The 24,304-nt window shown below is 39.6% G+C and overlaps 1 protein-coding gene and 1 long non-coding RNA gene across 41 annotated transcripts in view; one reads left to right on the top strand and one right to left on the bottom strand.

The window, feature by feature from the left end:
- slo (calcium-activated potassium channel slo) overlaps positions 1–24,304 on the bottom strand; it is a 51,962-nt gene that overhangs the window by 25,217 nt on the left and 2,441 nt on the right. For 14 of the 39 annotated variants that reach the window (XM_070216756.1, XM_070216767.1, XM_070216766.1 and 11 more), the window contains 6 exons: positions 13,811–14,149; positions 9,184–9,342; positions 8,863–8,974; positions 8,441–8,592; positions 7,960–8,127; positions 6,481–6,572 (listed from right to left, as the gene is read on the bottom strand). In XM_070216756.1, coding sequence (XP_070072857.1) covers positions 6,481–6,572; positions 7,960–8,127; positions 8,441–8,592; positions 8,863–8,974; positions 9,184–9,342; positions 13,811–14,146 — 1,019 coding nt within the window. In that variant the 5' untranslated portion in view covers positions 14,147–14,149. Of the gene's footprint in view, positions 1–1,317; positions 1,410–4,155; positions 4,248–6,480; positions 6,573–7,959; positions 8,128–8,440; positions 8,593–8,862; positions 8,975–9,183; positions 9,343–9,586; positions 9,823–13,810; positions 14,150–14,856; positions 15,411–24,029; positions 24,221–24,304 lie in introns of those variants that run through there. The other 25 variants (XM_017143401.3, XM_017143375.3, XM_017143396.3 and 22 more) reach the window with 8 other exon arrangements.
- On the top strand, positions 10,392–12,535 carry LOC138913353 (uncharacterized). 2 transcript variants are annotated; one of them, XR_011419036.1, is made up of 3 exons: positions 10,394–10,649; positions 10,712–11,212; positions 11,324–12,535. It is a non-coding gene; the product is annotated as an uncharacterized lncRNA (long non-coding RNA). The 2 variants fall into 2 exon arrangements; XR_011419035.1 differs by having other exon boundaries at positions 10,392–10,649; positions 10,712–12,535.

Genomic DNA, 24,304 nt, shown 5'->3' on the forward strand with positions numbered 1-24,304 from the left:
TTGGCGTTCAAATTCAGGATGTAGTATGGAAACTCACAACAAGATAGCATTTGGTAGTTAAGAGTACGCACATGATATAGTAGATACACTCAGAACAGTATTTTAAGTACGAAACAATTGATTGTATGTGGTACGATTCTCAAATACGATATCTGCAAAATGCCAATTCAAAGAACACAAAAATCAAAACTGGCAAATCAAAACGCAAATCGATGGGCGAAACGTAAGTGTAAACGTAATGAAACTATATAACACGTAACCCGGCACAGCGCCCCATTTCCAAATGGGGGTGACGTCCTAAGTTACGTTCGTTGGTTTTTGGGTACATATTACGTACTGAACTACGTAGACACGTCTAGAGGTCGGAAACGAAAAGGAAATCAACTGAAATACAACCAACACAAAATGAGTTGTTCGAGAACTAAAACATATACTTGTTGTTCTTTTTTCATATAAGCAATATGAGTAGTTTAGTTAAAATTTTCTTGTTGATTTTTGCTTTTTTCAATTGTTGTGTGGGTGGTGTATATATTCCTGTGGCTGTTTGGTTCTTGTTCTTTTTGTTGTTGTTGATGTTGTTGTTGTGGCGGTGAGTGTTTGATCGATTAAATGTTTTGAATTTGGGCTGGGTGATTGATTGATTGATTGGCTGATTTTGATTGATGTCCTGGATAGTTCGAATGTACAAATGTGCTGTGTTGTCACTGTTGTTCACGTGGCGTCCCGAGCCTGCCAAGCGTTCCCACCGGGCGTATGAGTAATATATTGTGTGTTCGCTTGGGTTGCTGATGATGATTATTGTGATTGGTGGGTTGGTGGGTGGTTCGGATCTGATTGGATTGGCCATGTTTGTGGTGGCTTTGGGTTTGGACTTGGCGTTTGTGTGGATGATTCGTGTTAGGCTGATGTGTATCTATTGGGATTTTGTTTTGTTTTTGGTTTTTGTAGAATCAAAATCAAATTTCAGCTACTTTTCCACACTCGCAAAACGTTTGGCATGAATGAAGCGCAAACTAAAAGTAAATTTTTTCAATTGATATCATTTCAGTGTTTATTCGACTGCTTGTCGGCAGAAATTTCATTTTGATTTGGTGTTTACTTTTGGAAACATAAATACTCGTTGTTGGTTAGTTTTTAATTTGAGGGTGACTTTAAGTTGTTTGTTGGCTTAAATTTATGATTGGTATTTTATTTTTGTGGTAGTAGTCTTATTGTAGTTGTTGTTGTTGTAGTAGTTTTTTTTATATAATTTTTGGTTTAATCAGTTTGTTGATTAATTGTTTTTAATTGATTGTAAGAAAATTTGGTTTGTCTCACCTTCGCCCTTTTTCATTTTTTAATGTGCCCCCATATTTGGCTCTTGTTCCAATCAAGTCTATAATCTCAGGTATACAACTTGCAAAAATCGCCTGTTTACAGTATGAAAGATAATGATGACAGTGAAGTATTTTTGTTCTATTCGTTTTCGATTGTTGTTAAACTTAAATAAAAAGCATTACACAAATTTCGTTTGACACAAGGCAGAGACAGAGAAAGTGGCCCGAAGGATCGACAGAGAGGCACACAACAGATCAGATGGGTAGAGAAATAGAGAGATTATGAGGGGGGTATGGGGACAAAGGACTCGAAGAAGGACCCCTAGAAAAGTGGATGATATAACGACGGCCAAGTGGATCTCGATTTGGCTATCTGATTGCTGTATCGCCGCTCTTGGTGGTTCTTGTTGTTCTAGCTGTTGTTGTGGCATCGTTTTACCAGACCAAAAGTATATATATCTTTAACCGGAAACAAGGAAAATCAAAAGCACAGTAAATGAGACCAAATAAACAGAAGGTATGCAACGAATTGATCTTATTATCTTCATAAATCGATTGGCCGCTTCAACGGCTTGCAGCTAGTTTCTTATGGCTCTAATGGTTTCTTGGGGTTACGTGTTGTGTGGTTAGGTTACGGAATATACATATAATAAACGTATTCAAAGACTATGTGAAGAGATAACGCCTCTATATAACTCAGTGCCAAGTACACACGCACACACATCGACGGAAAATTGCTCTTAGCTGTCAGCTTCATCTTTGTGGTGGGTTTCGGTTCCTAAGATCTCAACTACGACTACTAAAATCGGGTGACTCTAGACTAAACAGACTAAACCGCACATATGTGTGTGAGTGTTTGGATATCGTATCGGGTGGGAATCGGTTCGGTACGGGAAAGAGTTACAGATAATGTGAAAACATGATGCTGATACTGAATACGATCAAAGGATACTGCAACTCTTTACTGTTTACAAGTATACAAATATCAATATTTTTTATCTAAATGATGATCATTGTAAAATCATATTTCAGCGCCCAAAAGGCGCCGGTTTCGTACTGGTTTCGTTTCGTTTTTTATTTTTAGTTTTATTTTTATGCGTGGCTGCGGCATACAAAGTGGGTGCAAGCAAATTAACGACTTTGAAATATAGATGATTAGATTGATTGATTAGGTAAGGTGTGGAATTAGTTTCGTATTGGTATGGTAAATAAATTACAAGTAATCGATATAGTATGTTGGATAAGTTGAAATTGCAAAAATTGTAACTACTGCAACTTTATTTATGTATGTATCGCATATAGGAACAAGTGGAGAACATATGGAAATCATATCGGAAAACTGGAAAACCAAAACTCTATGCGGGAACCAAAGCGGCAACTGGGTGTAAGTGTATTTCAACCGAAAATGGAAATAGAATGAAACCAACGCACAAACAAACAATTTAACAAAAATGCATTTCGTTAACTCAGGGAGAAGCCAGTATAAAGAATAGGTATCTTACATATACATATGTAATATTGATTCAGCGCTAGTTTTGGAGCTTAACAGTTCGAACTCAAAATCAATGACGCAGCTGAAGTTGCATAAAAACACGCAATAGTGGCTCTGGTCTATATGTACGGTAATAATCAAAATCCAAAGACAAAACTAAACAGGAACCAAAGACGAACTCAAAAATTACACACTTCAAATACAGCGAGTCTAGCCCTTTTTAACTTTCACTTTCGATGGTCTTTCGGCTGAACAAATTCCAAAGTGCCCGGGGAACACTTTCAAATACTTCTGTAAGTTGTTTTCTGCAAAATGTACTGTATGGTGATTATCGAATATTAAATGGACAGCTTGTTTTTTTTTGTTTGTTTATTTTGTTGACTACCAAAAGTTTGAAATGAGCATGCTTCAAATTGAACACAACAAATGCGGGAGCCCATCAAGATAGCTTGGTTAATTAGCAAAAAAGTCTTTATTAAAATTTACAGTAGAGATTAGTGAGACAAAGTGGTGAAAAACGGGCCAGAGATTTCGAAATTTATACGACAAAAAGTGTTGCATACCCACAGGCACCAAAAAGAAAACCATTTTTTCAAATCCCGATTCAGTGGCGCATTTCTTAAATGTTTTAAGCAATTTATGAACTTTAACAATTTATCTCTCTAGCTAACAATAAGCCTAATGAAACGCACGCAAAAATGAAGCCATAGTTTCAAACAATAAGTATAATGTGTGTAAACGACAACGAGAATTACAGAAGGATTTGACAAGTAAATTACAGAAATTATATCTCACATGGGGAATACCTTTATTCCCTTGCTTTTTGTGTAATTTTTGCCATTATTCTTCGAATGTGTTTTCTTTTTTTGTTTTGTTGGTTAACTAAATACAGACACATGCCGCCAAGAAACCAATGCCTTTCAATTCCTAATTGCTTTTTTTTCTTTTAATTTGTTTTCCTTTGGTTTAGCTTTATGAAAATAACAAAACAAGATAAATACTTTATTTTTGATTGCAAACCCTGGCAACAGTTTTTCCTTTTTATTCATCTGTTGCCCGTCAGAGTTTGGCATTTTTATGCAATTCCAGGTGACGTCGAAAAAATGCTCAAGAATAATGTGAAAAGTAACGAAACAATAGAAAATAATACAAAAGCTGTTGGTTCATTGACTGAAGTTAGGTAAAGAAAATTTAGAAATACAAATAGAATTCGAGAATTCTTCGATTGCTGCGGTGTTTTTGGTATTTGTTTGCTTTTATAATCATTTCTTGGTTATCTTATTATTTTCGTGTTGTATAGTTTTGGTATTTTCTCATAGCGGTACAGCCAGCAACGTGTTCGTGTACCTTTTTCTAGGATCCTTGCTATATGTTCCACCATATTTGCTTCTTTGGGCAGCCAGTTCAGTGATTTCTGGTATCCAACTAGCGAAAACGGCCTAAATTCAACAACACACATACACATTTAGATTGATTGAGAGGTGCCAAAAGAGGATTCAGTTCAGTTTTTCAGTATTTGCTGTATTTATTTTGATCGTTTTTATCTGGTTGGTTGGTTGGTACTGTTCTGTTCTGTTGGGCTAACAAATTTATCGTGTGTTAGTGTGTGTGTGGTTTCAAAAAAGAAATGGACAAAATTATTATGCGTACAATTGTTTGGAAACAAATCAACGACGACGTTGACGTTGACGCTGACGACGAAGAACAGTGCAGAATGGGAACCGCTTGACCCGCAACTGACTCATACTCATTTTCATATCCATATGCTCATACTCACTCCAGGCACTCACATAGCACTCACTCATGTATTTACACCGATTCACGCTTCACTCGTCACTCACTCCATCAGAAACAGATACTTTAAGGCTAATTGTACATTACTTTACACGATTTCTCGCCACGATTTCTCGTTCGATTGCTGTCAACGGCATCTATTTACTGTACTCTTACTTGGTTACATATCTAATAATTTACATTTGTAGTTTACAATACACGAGAGTGCTGGGGCCTAGACAGAGACAATTTGGGGAGTCAAGATGTTCGTGGAGAGCAAGATCCCTCTGAACTCATCATCTGGAAATCTTATTGGTAGTGCGCTAGTTTTTACGCTATTGAAATACCGTACTTTGTACAATCCTAATTACGTTTTACTATGATTATTTTGGGGGTAAGTACGCAACTCCGATTCTTCGGATTCAGTTAGTTAGTGGGGTGATGAGAAAGCAAAACTTCGGTCCACCGAATCGCCAAGGCTCTCCCATCCTCAGGATCGAAATTGGGAAGGGCCTTTTGGGTGAACTTTAGTAAGTATTTATAAATGGACCAGCGAGACTGACAAATGTAGTTATATATATTTAACAGGAATAAATAGGAAATATGAATTGAAAAATACATATTGCAAAATATGTGGCTGGAGTTTGCTCTCTTCAAAAATATACGAATCGATTTACGTGTTATGACTTTGGATAAATTTAATTACTTTTATCAATGCGTGACCGATGCTATTTTGGGGACATGTGTTGTAGATGTTTATAAGTGGGGGCTCTAGAAATCTGTGTGGGATGTGGTACAACAATGCGCCTAAATAGTTTGCACAAATGCTTTAGGATATCGAAATAAATATATATGAACCTTGAACTATTGCAAATTGATAAACGCATATCTTGTATCATAACTCTGGTGTTAATACGGAACGTTTAAAGCATGGCAAAGTAAAAGTGTCAAACGAAAATATCTTGAATAAAAATGTTTATTCTGGAGACAAAGTTCAAAAGAAAAATGGGCCAAAACGAACTCACGCTTGCCTACAAAGTGATTCATATGATAGACATTGCCAAAGAGTTTAATAAAAACGTTTAACGAAACGAAATAAACCAAGGAAAATAAACAAATAAAACTGGAAAACGAAACCTAAGTAAATGAACATTAAAATGCTTAATGACTTGTACAAATAGATCAATGTGTGTTCGAATCTGCTGAATTGCCTCTGACTGCGAGTCAACAAAAATGGTTGAAAGTAGAACAAATAAACACAAAAACCAAGTACAAAAGTAACGATTAAATTGTACTTTACTTTTATTACTTGTTTGATGATTTATCAAATGTCATATATATATATATCTGTTTCGGGTATCGAAATACTTATTTATCAAGGAACAAAATAGTTAAAAACGGACGACTTAAGAGTCGGCTGAACTACTTTTTGATGCGGGTAAGTCAACTGTATATGCGATCTTAGGGATACAATGAAATTAGGGAAACAAAGTGAAAGGGTAACAGACTAATTAATTTATCGACTTTAATCAATAGTAAGAGTTACTGATTTATCTAATTGGAGTTTCGCTTAACCCTAGATGGGTTCAAAATACTAATTAGTGTGTTCTTTACAAAAGTTTTCTTTTGTACTTCAACCGAACCTAGCTCTTGGGATTTCAATTGACAGAACTGTTTTGAAAAGTCTTAGAGATAGTAGTCCTCAACAGATGGTAATTCCTCACTGAAAGCATTTTGCTATGCTGATTGGTTATGTACATTTTCATGTTATACTTTAAAGTTTATTGCGATTTATAATTTTTTGTGGATTATTTTTAGAATGTAGCTTTGTGTTTTTTCACATCGAATGCGTTTTAATGTTTTTTTTTATTGGGCTTAATTATGGTTTTTATAGACTACCTCTTTCCGTGTTCTCTTTTCAGTTCACCGCCATACTTATTGCCACTACCGACGAGTTCAATTATCTCCGGTATACTGCTGGCAAACATTGCCTAAAATATTCCATCGTACACGAAATTAACAAAATTCAATTCAGCAAAAATATATGTACTGGTTAGGAGATATATAGTGATTGTGTCTTAGGCTTAGTCTAGTTGTTATCATTATGGTTCGATTACTTGCACTGGGGCACAAATCAAATGAAAAAAAAACGCTGTTTCGATGGGTACGAAGTCAGGCCAGGACATTCACACCCAAAGGATATCTAAACCTAAAAGCGATTCGGGTTCGGTTTGCTCTGGATCGGACCAGATTGGTTACACAAATATGCGGCAGCCAGCATTAAAGCATGCAAGAACATTAACTTTTGGATATAACATGGATGTATTCGTAAAGCTCCTGCCCTAACCGACAGATCCCTTGAAAAGTCCTGACTCTTGGCTGTGTGTGGTGGGTATTTCTGGTGTGTTTGGTGTCTACAAATCTTCCATTACAAAAACCAAAGCATATCGAAAGTTTCAACTCAAAAGTGATAAGGTAACTGCATGCATAAGTATCGATTATGGGAGAAAAGTATTGAATGGGGCTGCGTGAACGTATGACTCGAGTGTCCCCAGCTGTATATTCGATATCCAGATGGATATCGGATGGATATATATAGAGTAGTTATATCCGGGCGTGTGTGGGCGTGTTTTTGTGTTAAAGGACGGAGAGGAGGAAAAGAAAACGCGTTAAGCTTGGGTGATGAGTTAAGCTAACGAAACTTTGGGAGGATAAACGCAAATACGAAACTCAGCCGCAAGGCCTCAAATAAAGTTCCATAATTCAAAACTTGTGCAGCGGTATTAAGTCGTTCTATGTATTTACATAACGTGGCATGTACATAGTAGAAATGCAATTAACAAATGTATTGAGTATTAAGTCTATAGTTACGTAAGAGAGGTCAAAGGCCAACGGGGTCAACGCATGGTTACTCTATGGTTACGGCTAAGAGAGTTCGAATTCAGTATCGATTATAGAGAGTATAGAGTACTGAGTATTGAGTATTGAGTATCGAGAGTGCTACACTCCGGCTAGTACTGGTACTGATACTGATACTGATACTGGTCTTGCTTTGGCTACTCAACTATGGTTTCTGAGCACAACTGTACTAATAAGTAGTAGATTAGGCGGCAACCAAAACTTAAATCATTCACACACTTCAGCACTTCCAACCCCGCTCTTGGCCGGGCCTAAACTCAATGGGCATCGAGGCGGACAGAGAGATAGGAGAGAGAAACATTGGCTACATCTCGATAATATAGGTATCGCATATACGTACTCGGTTAGAACTAAAAGAAGGCTTAGACTTATCGGTATGTCTGCTGTGTGTATTTTTTCTCTTTTTTTGTGTTTCTCTTTTTTTTTTAGTTTTTTTTTAGATTTGCTTTGCGAACTTACCAAGCCGACGAGCAGAAAGAACACGAGAAATGTTCTTCCCAGGACAGTCTCACAGTAAACGTCACCATATCCTACCGTTGACATGGTCACAATTAGGAAATAGACACAGGTCCAATACGATAAACGATGAGCATTATTAAAATCCAGCGGATCGCCAGAGTTCTCCAGCTAAATTTTAAGTAAATGCAAATGCAATTATCAGCCGCATCAGCGGATCAGGTCATCCAAAGTCCTCTTTCGATGGGACACTCCATAAACACATCGATACAGATATAGTACATATGTATAGTGGTGAGGAAACTCGGAAGTGCCTGGTTTTTAGGATCTGTAGCAGGCTGCAACGCGGCGTATGCTTGATATTCGGACTGGCTCCTCGCACACACTGCAAACCCGCCACAGCGTCACCCACACACTGGCACAACCGATCCCCGTGTGTATGTGTGTCGAGTGTTTGTGTGAGTGTGCGTGTGTTTCTACATACCAGATGTATAATGCCCGCTGCTGTTAACCACACGGATATAAAAATTGATACTAGTTGAGCCAAGCGTATGGAGCTCGATGTTTTTAGTACGTTTAAATATTGTAAAATATCTGGAACAGTCATGAGACGTAGCGCTCGAAGAAATCGAAGACCTGTTCACGATAATACACAAGGTATATACACAAAATGCATACAGGCGGATGTTTCATGTAGAGTAAGGCACATTGCATGCATACAAATCGATCAGGACACTTTATATGTGGGTCTTCATGTGTGGCTGTTACTGTTACTGTTACTGTATATCATTGTGTGTGTGATATATAGGGGGATATATCAATCTTGATCAATACCGATTTGTATGCATATAACATTTTTGGAATTTCATTATGATAGGATAATTTAATAGGGTTTGTTTCGCTTACCGATCCATGTTCGATCTAAATATATTGATACGAAGGACGGGGGTATTGTAAAATAATCTACAAAACTGTACATTTCTAACATAAACCAAAGCTTATCGGACGCCGCTATGAACTGTAAGGAGATTGTCAGATTGAAAGAACAAAAGAACGAAAATGTTTAAGAATTTCTCGCATAAACCAAAATGTAGAAAGAATATCAAATCATCATCGCTCCAACCAATTGATTCAAATAATTGTTAAATCAACTCAGTGTGTGCGCTGGTGTGGTTAGTATGTCAGTGTCGGTGTGTCTGTCTGTCTGTTTGGCCGTCGGCAACTTACTCGTATAAAAAAGTAAACCATAAAAAATATATTGAATGCGAGATCGATCTGTTGAGTAATGTTGTTACTCCACTTTTGGCATCTTTCGACTTCTTCGCTAGATGCATCAACAAAGTATATGATGAGGGATGCAATGCTGAGTATAAATACGAGTACGACCTGGAAAAGAAAGTGGGAAATATAAGTTACACATACAAATATTTTATATATTAAATCACAATCATAATAATAATAAAGCCAATAATTATTCCTTTAATTACTCTTCATAAAAGCACCTTCATTTGTTTTTCTTTAAATAACGAACTTATTTGGTATCAGACTTGGCATAAGTTATTCTTCTTAAAAGGACATGAAGTTCATTTCGTAACTCATAAATTCATTGGCTGTTATAAAATAAACCCACACACAACAGCCTCCCAAATATGAACAGCTGCTACATTTCGGTTCCATAAATCACGGCCTTGTCAGATGACAACCGCATTCGAACGCTCCATTGAACTTGCGACCCTCCTGCCCCACTCCCGAAATAAAAGGAAATTGGAAAAGCGAAAGGAAAATGAAATGGCAAAAGCAGGCCGAAGGAAAAGGGATAATCGGAAATGGTCCTTTCTCAAGAGAAACCCGGAGGCATGGGAAACCGCAGTAATGTGCATTTTTAATTGCACACTTTGGCACAGGCCACGGACTCCGGTTCTCACGGATCATTTGATTCATGGCGAAAGTGCACGGCTGCTGGGGCAATTAGTCGGGGGCACCCCGTTGATAAATCTGCGGCAGTCATGAAAGTTTTACAAGGTAATTTCGGAGCAAGTGCATCCGAGGGAGGAGGATCTGGTTAAATGTCAGGGCTGTTTGCCAAAAACAAGTCTTTTTTTGGGCCAATCGAGGTAGTTCAACTTCAGCCGGCTGCACTTTACGTATATTATATCTGGTATGTCTGGTTCTCTGGTTCTGTTTCCGTACTTAATGCCAATGTAATTGTAATTGTTGGTACTATCGTTTCGTAATTACGTGGATAATCGAAAGCGAAGAGCCCCCGAAGAGGACGAGAAAAACTAAATTTGGCATGGGTTGGCACGCAAGCTATTTACTTAGGGCCATAAATTGAAATGTCTTGGCCCGGGCTGAATTACTCATTATTCTTGCTCTGCGGCTTTTTTCTTGGCATGCAAATTACACACACACACCGAAACACACAAACTAGCAAATAGTCTCCTTAGAAAGTTGTTAGTTGCGCAATAAAGTTTTTGGCAGCACAAAAAACTTTGCTAATATCAGAGACCAGACAAGAATTTCCAAGTAAATAGCACAGAGTTTCCTGCGTCTCTGGGATTGCGTATACGTCATGTGGTGTCAGGCGACTGACATTTTCATTAGGCGCTTTGATCCCCAAGAAGCCGAAACGGAAACCTAATGAACGCCCAGAAAGCCCTTTCACCCTCGACATCTGACGTCATGGACAGAAGGTAATAAATGCAGGTTCCAATATGGTGACAACTTCTCCTCTGACGTCTTCACTTTCACACAGAAACCCCAGAAACCACCCCACCCACTCCGACCCGATGAACTTGTTATGCGTGAAAACTGGGTCAATCACTCCGGAGAAGCAGCAGCCGAGCTCTGAGTTCTCCTCGAACTAAAAAAAAATGAAAGAGAAAAGCACTTAAGCCCTGCCCGCCATCAAATTGCATCAGCGCGAACTTGGAATCTGGGTCACGAAGCGGGAAAACACGTGTCCCACTCATAACATTTTCAATTCGATTTGCTCGCCCCTTCTGCGAACAGCTCCAATGCGATTTGTTCTGGCCATAACGCTGCGAATACAGCAATCAATTTGAGAGCCAACCAACAGCCGCCAGTTTAATGGCCCCAACTGCACGGGGAAAAATAATCTCTACAGATGACAGATGGGCTATTGAGAAGCAAATTCGTTCATGATATTTTTGTAGATATTTATTGCAACTTTATATAATAGATTCCCCAGTTAGTTGATTAAAAAAAACATCAGGAAAAGAAATCGGATACCCGGGTAACTTTTTGCTTATAATTAGGTTAAAAAAACAGATTTAAATTTCACTAATTTTGTTTGCGTGCAGCACTTTAAAATTTAATACTTTCTCGTCTTGTGGTTTTTATTTAGCTTTTCCAGCACTCACATCTATGGCGTGACCAAGTGCAATCGGATGTGGGCGTTGGGGAGAAAAATGCTGGGATTTAAGCTCTTGCAGCCGACTTCCGCATTGAAGTCGCACCGTGGATTCCAAAGCCAATTAGCGCCTGCAGCAGGGCTTCAATCCGATTAGAGTTGAACGGAAAGTTCAATAAATAGTTAAGAAAAAATCATATAATAAACCAGAACGTTTGGGAGAAAGTTCTCCACAAAAAAGCCAAAAAAAGACAGGGAGAAACAGCAGGCACGAATTGTGTAATATCCAAATGGCAAGCCATTCATTTTGCCAGCCACAATAACAACGCCCAACGACGAGGATAAACAACACACGAAAAAGGGCGCCACACGAAATGGAGGAAAGGACCTTTCCGAAAACAGCTGCAGTCCAATACAAAGGAAAACGAAGGGAAAGGAAATTCGACGCTGTCTGCCAAACAGCGAAGCCAATTGGCTGCCAAAGCCTGGCACACAACTACAGATGTATGTATGGCCAATAGGCCGGGTAATAAACATTCACAATCTGCCACCCACAACACCCCACTCCCCCTACTCCGCCCACTCCAATCCGGGTGAAAGTGGAAATGTGCGCGCTGTTTCATCGATTTTCCTACTGGTAGCATTTCCCTTTTAAGCGCCTCCTATCCTGGCATTTGCCATATTATTTACTGTTATTTGTTGTGGTCCCTAGCTCCACTGAATGCCACCCGAAAGCATATGCATACATACATCATTACTTGGGGCCCGTTTCCCGTTATTAGCTGAAAGTCCCTCTGCCGCAGGAAGACGGCGAAACTATCGATAAATGTGCCAGACACACAGGGAGCGAACCACTCAGCGGGCGGTCGGAAAATGGGAAAATCGAGGGCGGTAAGATTGTAAGGGGGCGGTGGATTCTACATGTGAGCAAGATGGTAAATGGTACATGGTACATGGCAATCGTCGTTCTCCACCGCTGTGCAATTGTGTGCCAGCTGACAAGAGGAGGCAGCAGCATTGAACTGCCATGAGAGGATTGTGGATGTGCGTGGTCTAAGGATATGGATGGTCCTTCCACATTTGACCCCTTGCAATCGGCCAGAGCTTGTCACTCTGCGGGACAGGCGGTGGCCTTGACTGCCAAAGATTGCTATTCGCCCGAAGGCTTACAAACAGGCAATCAAACTTTAATTGTTACCAAGATAATCGCACAGAGGAAAATTTGTTCCAAGAAATTATATAACAAGAAGTGCTGAATAAGTAGGAAGTTGTAAGGGATCTTTAGAGGTATTTCTCTTGGTAGATTCTATATTTTAAAATCTAACAGCATAAATCAATAAATAATAAGTAACTTGTAGCTTGAAAGGTTCACAATTAAGATAGAATTTTATTTTAATTTAATATTTTAAAGTCAGCACTCAAATCGATTTTCTCTTTGTATCAATGGAGGTTTCACTTTAACATGATATCGCAATATCCCCTAGCATTCCCAACAGACAAATGCAAATATTCAGCTGATAAGCTCGCACTCAAAGTGTCGGCAACTTCAAATCAAGAGCTATTTATCGAAGGCATTTACCACAATACCCCAATAAGACCCACTAAATGGCCCCAGAGCCTGCTTGAGTAATTAACTAAGGCAAGTTAATGGATGGGCGGTACGCCATGACGTATGCGTAATATTTGGACAAACAACCGATTTCAATCGTTCGTTGGCGAGAGAGGGGGAAACCACGGAACCATTGAAGTTAATTTCTACGCAGCCGAAATGTGTAATTGAAAAGACCCCCCCAATCCCAACCGCCAGGTCAATTTGTGCTCATGTATTTATTGTACATGGAAATGGCACATTTACTTTGCTGCTTCCGCTGTTGACACGAAATGGCTACCCCGAATTCAGCAATCGCAAACAAATTATACACGCAAATGGCAGCCGATGGGGGCGAATGTGGCCCGAAACTCTTCCAAATGCAAGGCGATGGCACTTTCGCCAGCTGCATGGATGTCCATGGACAAGGACACGTCAACGTTGTTTTGCTATGGGAAACCATATATCCACTTGATCTCTGAATAATTCAGTGGGCTTGGCAGGCCAAGAGATGGCACTCGAAGAAATTACTAATTAATTTAAAGTGAGATTGACTTGTTTACTAAGTTTTTCGGAATAACAAATCGATTTAAAAATGCCCTTATAGCCCGTAAAAAAAGACTAACTTTTTCTATAATACAATATTATAATACAAAAAATATTTAGCTAAAATTATCAAAACTATTATTTTTCTGAATTGTGTTAACAACTATTTTCTTTAGATTTTTATCTAAATTTTAAGACTGCAACACTTTTATTCCCAGTGCAGCAATACGAGCATATGCCCGGCCAAAGAAACGGAATTCTCGACCCAAACAAAAGGAATTCATAAATGATAAATGGGCGCTGTCCGAGCTACGAGCTATAAGTTCCCAGGTCCGAGGAATACTCACCAAAATTCGACCAGTTGTTGTTTGACCCGAGATAAGCTCTCCAGCCCAGTCTTTTGCTTCTGTCATAAAGGTGCCCTCGAACTCCTGTTTGTTGCGGGAGGCCTTCTGCTCCTTCTGCTTGGGGTCGTTGGGCCCCAGGTCCGGCTCCTTGCGGCAGCAGACGAAGGCGAAGGCTCGCCATAGTAGCACCACGAGCAGGCCAGCAAGGAATGTAAAGATGCTGGACAGCAGAAAGCACCAGTACTTGCGCACCTTGAGACAATCATCGGCATCGAATGGTGAATCTGTTGGATCGTCGGCCAATGATTCGACAGTGCTTTGATCACACCCCGACATCCCCTGCAAAAGGCGATAATAAAATGGGAAACAATTAGGCTCCGATGGCTGGCAATTAGCTAACTAAATTTAGCATAAATCAATACGATAACTGGCGGAAACATTGTTTACGTCATACACTTGACATTTAGAATCAACGAAATGCTTTCTATATGGAAGCACTCGGGCGCAATTCTATGGAACATATAGAATATAAATATATATATATATTTCTCAACTTGGCGACGCTGGCAAATGTAAACAAAATGTGCCTGGCCAAGGGTGCGCGAAATGAAATGAGTTCATAAATAAATGTCTCTAGTTTGTTTAGCCGACCAAAGTTTATATTTGTACACACGAAAAAGAAAGCCGAAAATGCTGACATTTACATTATTGTGTAATTAAATATATGCAGTTCCTGGAAGTATATTCTAAATTATAATCGTGTGTATTCAATTACATATTTTATATGGTGTAAAAAGAAAAAAGTATCAAACAATTAATTTAAATATTTTTATCCTTAAAAAAAATTTTTCTTTGAGAAGTACTCGATTTTTACTAGTCCGATTTATGCATCTTAGATAACTGTTCTTAAAGTTTTCCATTATTGTTAATTTAATGTGAATACATTTAATTTAATTTTCTTTGCATTTTATATATTCTGTATTATTTTATATATTTTTTTAAGGGTACATGGGTATATGGTGTATTCTATGTGCAATCCTCCTTACATTTGTCAATGTGGTGGTGAAATTGGTGCCGATCAAACCGCTTGCCATTTTGGCTGTTTACATTGCGGCAATGGCACACAAACGCTGTTGAATTAATATTGCCGCGCGATATTCGGATGGCGTTCAAGTGCAGGCGAGTACCAGAGGATAGAAGACTCTGGGAGAAAACCTGACAAACCGAGAGCCGAAAGCTGAACGCCAAAAGCCTCACAATGCGAAACGGAACGAAAACTTGGCCCGCCTTTTATAAATAGCATCAAACAAATCTGTTATTTTTAAAGTGATCTCCTCCGACACACGCACAGCGACACGAGCGGCGACAAAAGTGCTCATAACACTGGGCAAAGGCCGTCCGTACTGCTCTTCTCAGATCCGTAGAGCCGTATGTCGCATATATATCTACCCGATCTACCCACTTTTCGGGCTATTATGGCCCGCATTCACTTTGTGGGATTTATGGGACACAACTCTCAGCCAGAGGCCAACGCACTCACTCGGTGAATCACTGCACATACGCATGTGAATTTGCAATTTGTACGGATTTGGGGGTGGGGATGGGGTACTGTTATATATATATTTGGAAGGTGAATATATTACTATATATATGGCGGATGTCACACACGACGCGGCACGCACGCGAATAGAATCGAATTTAGTCGAGTCGAGTAGAGCTGAATAAAAAGGAGGCAAGGCACCGAGCGAACCGCACAACTGGCGTCCACCAACTGAACGAGCTGTTTTCCAATTGCCCCGCCATCGGGACGGTTCCAACGATTACGAAGAGCCCGCTTCTATTCTATCTATGTATATCTCCTGGGGGCCCCAGAACTCTCTCTCCCTCTCTCTCTGCATGGCTCACCCACTCTCCGGCCATCTCACTCGCTCTCCGGCGGACTGCGGCTCTACGGCTGACCGCGAAAAGTGTCAGGACGGGCGACAAACTTGAATTTAATTAAAAAGCCACCCGAAGACAAGGCGAATTCAATTGGGTATTGGTATAAAGAGGATATACCCTAACTAGAGGGTGAATATGAATGTTGGGATAAGGATAAGGGATAAGGATTAAGATTAAGGGCCTTGGATAGTGCTTTCCAAATTCGTAATCCTTAAATGGAATTTTCGTTTTTATAATTTTAAAATTGAAAGCATTTCATGATTTTAGTTCTGCAAAACGGTTTTTACAAAAATATTATAATAATATTATTCCAAACTTAATTGTCAAATACAAATTCTTGCAGTGATAAATATTTATTAATTATTATTTTCAATAATTTAAATTTGTAGATATCTAGTTTATATTTATTTATATTCTGGCTTTGAAGCAATTGCAAATGGCCTTCAACCAATTTTTTAGGTATAGCTTCTAGGCTGAGAATATTATAATTTTTGTTAAATTACGAATTTTTATATTTCTTTTTTTGAGTCGCAAACTCACTCTCATAGAGATCAGTCGTGCCTTTCTATCATCGTCTCAAATCCAAAGCTTATCTTACAAGCCACAACAACAATTCGTAAACCCAACGGTAACTGCAAGTGCAAGAAGTGCAAGTGCCAAACATAACCTACGCGCCATACGTAGCATGATGGGAGACCCACCCGACCGGGGTCCACCTCCTAGCCATAGCAATAACTTGGAACTCTTAGAAACTATCGGCCCTAAATACATGACCATAGCTAGATCAGATCAAAATCTCGATCTAAGCAACATCTCACCATTCTTGATCAAGAAGCAAATTGATTTTACCTGCAGTGGTGAAGTTGATGAATGTAAAAAACTCAGAAACGGAACCCTATTAATTAAAACAAAAACAAACATTCAAGCAAAGAGACTACTCCAACTCAAAGCTTTTGCCGATATAGCCGTAAACGTACAAATCCACAACTCTCTTAATTTTTCCAAGGGAGTCATATACAGTAATGACATTAGAGGTATCGACGTTGACATAATAAAAAGAGAACTAGCTTCTCAGCGAGTCCACGATGTTAAGAAAATACTTAGGAGACAAAACGGTATTCTCACAGAAACCGGCCTCGTAATTCTCACCTTTAACACTCTTACTCTCCCGGAATATATTATGATCGGTTACCAGAAAACAAATGTTAGGGAATACATTCCCTTACCCCTCAGATGCAATAAGTGCTTTAAGTATAACCACATCAGCAATGCATGCAGAAACAACAAACTTTGTTACAACTGCGGTGAAGAATATCACTTAGACCCAAACACTAACGACAAATGCACAAGACCAGCACATTGCGTAAACTGCAAAGAGGACCAAACCGCCGAACCACACAACTCTGTTAACCGTAGATGCCCCATATTTAGAACACAACAGGAACTCACAGCAATTAAAACTACAAAAAAATGCGACAATAAAACTGCTCTCTCTATCCTACGATCCCGTAACACCGCCACCACACCACACTCATACGCATCAATAACTAAAACTACCCAGCAACAACCAACTACGCTCACAAACCATACAACGCTCACAAACCATACAACACAACAAAACTCTGGACCTCAACATCTCAAAGGACCCGATCTTACTCAACAACGACTAACTAGATCCAGGACTACGCCAACATCTTATGCAGACCTCACAACCACACATAGTAACTTAGATAATCTAAAACCAACCCAACCCCCTAAACCAACCCCCAGCTCTGTACAAATCCTACCGCTTACCACATCCAAACGCACGATCGCAAACCTCAAGGCAGCAGCCAAAGCCACCACAAAAAAAACCAAAAAAAACCCAACTACGCCTGAGAATGCTTCTAGCGACTCATGCGATATGGAAATTAATTAAACACCAATCACCCTTACTAATCTAGATTAATGCTAAAAATAATTCAATGGAACATAAAAGGATACAAGAATAACTACCAAGAACTTCAAATACTCCTCAAACAATTTAACCCACATATAATTGCCCTACAAGAAACCCATATATCTCTCACAGAATCTCTACCTACCCCTGTAAACTTTTCTCTTTTCTGCAGCCAAAACACTAATGCATTCGGTGGCACAGCGCTTCTGGTGCATAATTCTATCTCTCACACCCAACACCAACTGACCCCAGAGTTTGAAGCTATCGCCATTCAGATAGATTCCAAAACTAAATTTACACTAATTTCCACATACATCTCTCCCAACAAACAATTTCGCTCAAACAACTTACTAAACGTCTTTTCTCCTACAAACCTACCCACTATAGTCCTAGGTGACTTCAACAGCTGGCACCCATATTGGGGTTCCCCCAGAGCCAACTCTAGAGGCAACATTGTTGCCAAATTTATAGACCGTTCAGACTACATACTCCTTAACGACAAATCTCCAACACACTATTCCACACACAACACATTTACACACATAGACCTCTCTCTTGCCACTGCCGACATAGCGCCTGAAATAACGTGGAAAGTGATCGATGATCTTCACGGAAGCGATCATTTTCCCATCCTTATAACTATGTTCCCAAACACTTCCTCTCCATCCTTTGTCGCCAAACCATCCTTTAACCTGAACAAAGCAGACTGGACTCTATATGCAAACACCATTACGCAACTATGTTCCTCTACACAACCTTGCAACAGCAACGTTAATAAAGAAGCCGCACTTATTAAAAAAACACTTATACAATCTGCTCACATAGCTATTCCACAAAACACAACCTTTTCCCTCAAACACACTGTTCCCTGGTGGAATCAGGAACTTACAAAGCTAAAAAATACAAAAAACAATAAATTTAAACTTCTTAAAAGGAACATAAATACGATAAACATGCTAGAATTCAAAAAAGCAAACGCAAAATTTAGAAGAGCTATTAAAGAAGCTAAAAAAACATCATTATACAACTTCACTTCTGAAATTAACCCTAACTCTGACCCATCGAAAATGTGGGCCAACATTAAACGATTATGCGGCCTCTACCCTTCTAAACATATCCATGCCATACATAGCCCCCTAACGCAAACCACTTCTACATGTCCCTCAGAAATAGCCAACACCTTCGGCGACCTATGGTCAAAAGAAGCTGATGACTCAAACTTCTCCGACACATTTAGAACGAACAAAAACCTCACAAACAATTATATTTATCACGAACCTTGTGATTCAGCCACTCAAATAGAAGGCAACATTTCCTTTATAGAATTTCTATCCGCACTCAACTCCCTAAAAGGCTCCACACCTGGCATGGACCGGATATCCTATTCCATGATCCAGAATGCGCCTCCCTCCTTTAAAATCAGAATTCTTAACCATTTTAACTATATTCTAGATTCCCACATCCCTCAAGCCTACAAAGTCAGCCTCATACTTCCCATCCTCAAGCCACAAAAACCACAAATCGAACCAAATTCATATAGACCAATTTCCCTAAACCCATGTCTTGCTAAAGTCTTAGACAAAATCATTGCTAAAAGGTTGTGGTGGTTTGTTATCACTAACAAACTCATTCACAACAACCAGTTTGGGTTTAAAAGAGGAAAATCTGTTCTAGACAGTCTACTATACGTAGACCACCTAGCAACAAGATCCCTTTCCTTAAAACGCCACCTATCGATTGTTTCCCTGGACTTTTCCAAGGCGTTCGACAAAATTGGTATCCACACTATCATCCAACAACTTCAAGAATGGAAGCTAGGCCCCCGAATCATCAAATACGTAGCTAATTTCATGACAAACCGGAAAATTATTGTCAAAAACGGTCGAAATATGTCCAACAGTTTTCCTCTCAGCAACGGCATCCCACAAGGTTCTCCCATCTCAGTCATTCTATTTCTAATATCTTACAACTCCCTAACAAATATTATCGCCCGCCCGAGGCAAATCCAATTCACGGCTTACGCCGACGATTTCCACCTTATCATCCAACACAAAAGAACGAAAAATCCCACCGTAGTTCTCACTTCCCTCTTCCAGGCAATTAAAAACTGGTGCTCCTACTCAGGAGCCTCCTTATCGGTTGATAAATGTCAAAGTCTTCATATCTGCCGCAAACACAATTGCAAATCAAAAATTCGAACCGGCTCCATTAACATTCCGGATTCCAACAATACCACAATTCTTGGCCTCACTCTAAACAATAGATACAATTGGACAACCCACATAAATAAATTAAAAACCAAACTCAGCAAGCCCTTAAACATTATCAAACACCTTTCCAGTCCCAAACACAACACCAACACATCCACGCTTATCCAAATAACTAAATCCATCCTCATCTCCAAACTGGACTACTGCCTTCCCATATACGGGAACGCCCCTACCCACCTTATAAACAAATTAAAAACAACAATACACTGCGCAATCAGAGCAGCACTAGGTGCTTTCAGGACTACTCCAACGAGCAACTTGCTAGTAGAAGCCAATATAGGCTCTTTCGACCACCGTATAAATCTCCTAACAGGCAAACTATCGAAGAAACTCATACACTCATTTGACACCCCCCTTAAAACCCTGACTAAAACCTCAAAAAAGAAATTTAAATACCCTAGCACAATAGACCGAATAATTAACATATGTAAGGAACTTCACCTTCCCTTCAGTCCAATTAAAAACTATCATAACAAAAAGTACGACATGGAAATTATAAATAAAGCCACCAACACAACACTATCCAACTATAATAAAGCAAACACGCCCCCCTCAATCTATAAACAACTTTTCGAGTCCTTAAAAAACACCATCCCCTTTCACAACATATTCTACACCGACGGCTCTATGGCCAATGGTATAATTAGTTACAGTGTAACCAAAGAAACCTATCCCATCAAAGCTGGACTCCTTCCCCACTATTCATCCGTTCTCTCAAGTGAACTTATAGCCATCCACGAAGCCGTAAAACTTGCATTGAAAACCCCAGGCAAACATGCTATCTGTTCTGACTCCCTCTCTGCTCTAAAGTCAATCATTAACTCCAACAACCACTCCTATTATCCCTCATCTATAAGAAACCTTATCATAAACCACTTCCCAAAAATCATACTAATTTGGATCCCCAGCCACATCGGCATAGTAGGTAATGAGAATGCTGATAATACAGCTAAAGAGGCCCAACAATTTCCGCTCATCTACACCCCAAACAACAACTCCAACGACATCTCTCACTTCCTAAAAAACCACAACAAATCTAAACTATCGGACATACTAAACAACGTTTCCCCTTGGTACAAAAAAATTCTTCATTCTTCCCCTCAAACCATCGTTAACATATCCCCCAACCAATCTAGGAAAGCTCAAATCCTCATTAACCGACTCAGGTTAGGACACACCAAGCTCACAAATGCTCACTACATAGATAGGTCACTTTCAAATACGTGCCCGTTCTGCAACAACTCGACAATTAGCCTAAACCACATAATAATCAGCTGTCCCTCACTATCCCAACACAGAAGAGATATCTTTAACTCCGAAAACCCCATTCACTTCATTGCAAACCCTACTAACGTCAACATCAACAAAATCATCTCGTTCCTCCGTATAACTAATTTAGCACATACTATCTAAGAAAACTGTCCCTTAATAAAATATTCAGTCGAGCCGAAAGCCTTAGTTGCTAGCGCTCTAAAAATCCCCAGTTAGCTCATAGTTTTAACTGTAAGTTAGCTTTATATAAATAAATAAATAAATAAATATTTCTTTTTTTCTTTTCTAAAGAAAAGTACAAGTTTAAAGTGAAGTTTTAATTTGAGCATACTCTAGAGGAAACTGGCCTTATGCAAATTTTGGTAGAACCCTTGGCAAGGGCAGGCAGCATATTATAGAACGCTTTGCATGTGTGTGTGTTGCCCACAATGAATTATTGTTACAACAAGAAGAACAACGGCAGGCTGAATATAAATAAATAAATTATGAGTTCGCTTCTATTCGTTTTGTTTTGTCTCTCGTTTTGTGTTCTGCGCCTATACACACACTTTTTGCATTCCTTTTTGTGACCCCACGGTCCCCGGGCAACACTCGTCCCCAAAAGGTGGGTGGTGGGTTGAATGGGTGGGCACCCATTTGGTGGGTGGTTGAGGAAGGGGCCTCAGGTTAACGTGAACGTGAACGTTAACGTTACTGCTATTGCTACAGTTAACTCGGACCAGTCACGCCATGCCGCCAGTTAGCTGTCGTTTCATAATTTACGCGCTTTGTTTGCTATTTCCTGCGGGGGCAGCCGTGGTAACAAGTTGGCCCAGTTTGTTTGCACATGCCACTATTTCCACTGGCCATAATTGCTCATCATCCCTTAGCCCTCGCATCCCTGCATTGCCATTAGCATGCTCCCATCATCATCATCCTCATCATAAGCCAGCAGCGTGCATTTTATTTATAGTTTTTATTTCAGTATCTGTTTTTTTCTCTACTTTTTTTTTGCGATGCTTGGGCGGTTAGGTCCTCCGCTTCATTGCATTTACGCAATTATAAATAGAGAAGAAGAGCAAAATTGTTATTCAATTAAATTTTTGATGACTATTTTTAAGCACCATTCACCTTGAATTTAAGCGCTGTCATTGCGTATACGTGATATTTATTAATTGAATGCGATTACAGGTTTTCAATCCTTAAAGGATTTTTATTGGCTTTAAATTTTTTAATATTTTTTCAGTTTGAAGGGCTTAAGAAGTGCATAAATATTGGTGTTTTTAACCTTATTAAGTTTACAAAACTGGGGCGTTAATTTGGAAAAGTAAATACTCTTAACGAAATTGGATTGAATTTTGAAGTGCTATCAAGTTTCGTTTGAATAAACACATAAACACTTGGCTTGCCTTTTTGTGTGCTTGGATTAAATTCCGAGCGGTTCCATCGATTCAGGCGAAAATGCAGTGGTCGGCTATGAATAATTTATTTATAACATTGGGAATATAACCACTGGTATTTGAATTTTTTTTTGCCCAAATAGAGAATGTTTTCTACGGTCGAATCGCCTTAACTGGCCCAAAGCAACTGGGCCAAGAGTCAGCTGCGACTTATGAATGCGGGTGGAAAAGATAGCGAACGATATAAATTATGCCGCCAGTCCGATTTCGCTGTCACTCCTTGGCCAGAAGGCAATCGAACGGATGAAGTCACACGGCAGCCGTCTGATAATAATTTACATTGCGAACTATCGATTTTCGGGGGGCGTGGGCCAGCCCCTGACCAGCGCTATATCTTGACGCATGTCCGTCAAAACGAAACGCTCGAAAGGCGGGCCGCAAAGACGGAGACAACTGACGAAGCTGACAAATACCCTTCGACTTTCTGAGCAATTTATGGCCAGCACTTGGCCCGCTGATTGGGTCCGTTGATTGCCGGCCACTGGCCGCTTTTCCCCACACTTTGTATTTCCCCCCATTGGACATTGGCCAAGGCCAAAGGGCTTAGGCTGCACTTGGTCGGTTGGTGAGTGTTGCTTTGTGCTGTGTTTTTTGTTGTCCAGTGTTCTCCATTTAATGTTCTATGTTCGCTGTTCTGTGTGCCACATTCTTAAAGGTCACGCGAGCCATTGCGAATGGGTGGCCAAAGTGATGGAAATCCCATTTATTAAATGAAGCGAAACGAATTCGAAATGAAGAGCGTAGTGGGGCTTGAAGAAATCCAGGATCATGTAATTAAGATTAGATTACACTCGCAAAAAATGTATTATTTTTGGCTAGGGAAAATTACTGGAGAAGCATTTGAACAGCAAGAAAAAGGTAATGTTTACTATACAAGATATACAATTATTTACATTAATTTACAAGAAATGTTCTTTTACTTAAGAAATAAAGCTGGCTAAGCATTCTCTTTATCTACTTTGATAACTTTTCCTGTCAAGATAAACAATTCCTTAGGAAACCCTCAAATGTTTTTAAAAACAAACTTATTTGCTTATTCATTGAAAAGCGGTCATTGAAAATGAGATTTTTTAATGCAAATGCAAATTGATAAGGACAAGTGACTAAGATCATGGCTAAATGAGTTCAGAATGCAGCACACGATGATAAGAATCGCACTGGTACGATGAAAACTATTAATGGAAATATTAGATGATTGATTGATTGACGGGCTGCAGATAGGGTAACCCCAGTGCTCTATAAAGTACATAAGTAGCTCTTCGTGGAACCGCTAACGTGATTGATTTCTACGATCTGATGGTCTTTCACAAGCGTTGCGTATTTATTTGTGGATTCACGTACGACATCGAGGGCTTTACCTTTGGCGTGATGGGCGGATAGAACGGTGGCAGTTCGTGGCAATTTGGGCACCATGGGCTGGCCATCTTTGATGGATCGTTCCGGGCGGACCCCTCGCTGATGTGCTGGCTGTGGTCGTTGTGGATTTCGATGTGGTTCTAGTGGCGCTTGTGATTGCTTTCCCCTCGCTATCCGTTTTCATATTCGCTTTCTTTTTGGGAAAGGTGTTTGGTTGTTGTGGTGGTGGTGTAATCGAATGGGGAATCGTGTTGGGTGGGTGGGTTCATTGAGCAAA

Source organism: Drosophila takahashii, chromosome 3R (assembly GCF_030179915.1).
Source record: "Drosophila takahashii strain IR98-3 E-12201 chromosome 3R, DtakHiC1v2, whole genome shotgun sequence".
NCBI classification, from domain to species: domain Eukaryota; kingdom Metazoa; phylum Arthropoda; class Insecta; order Diptera; family Drosophilidae; genus Drosophila; species Drosophila takahashii.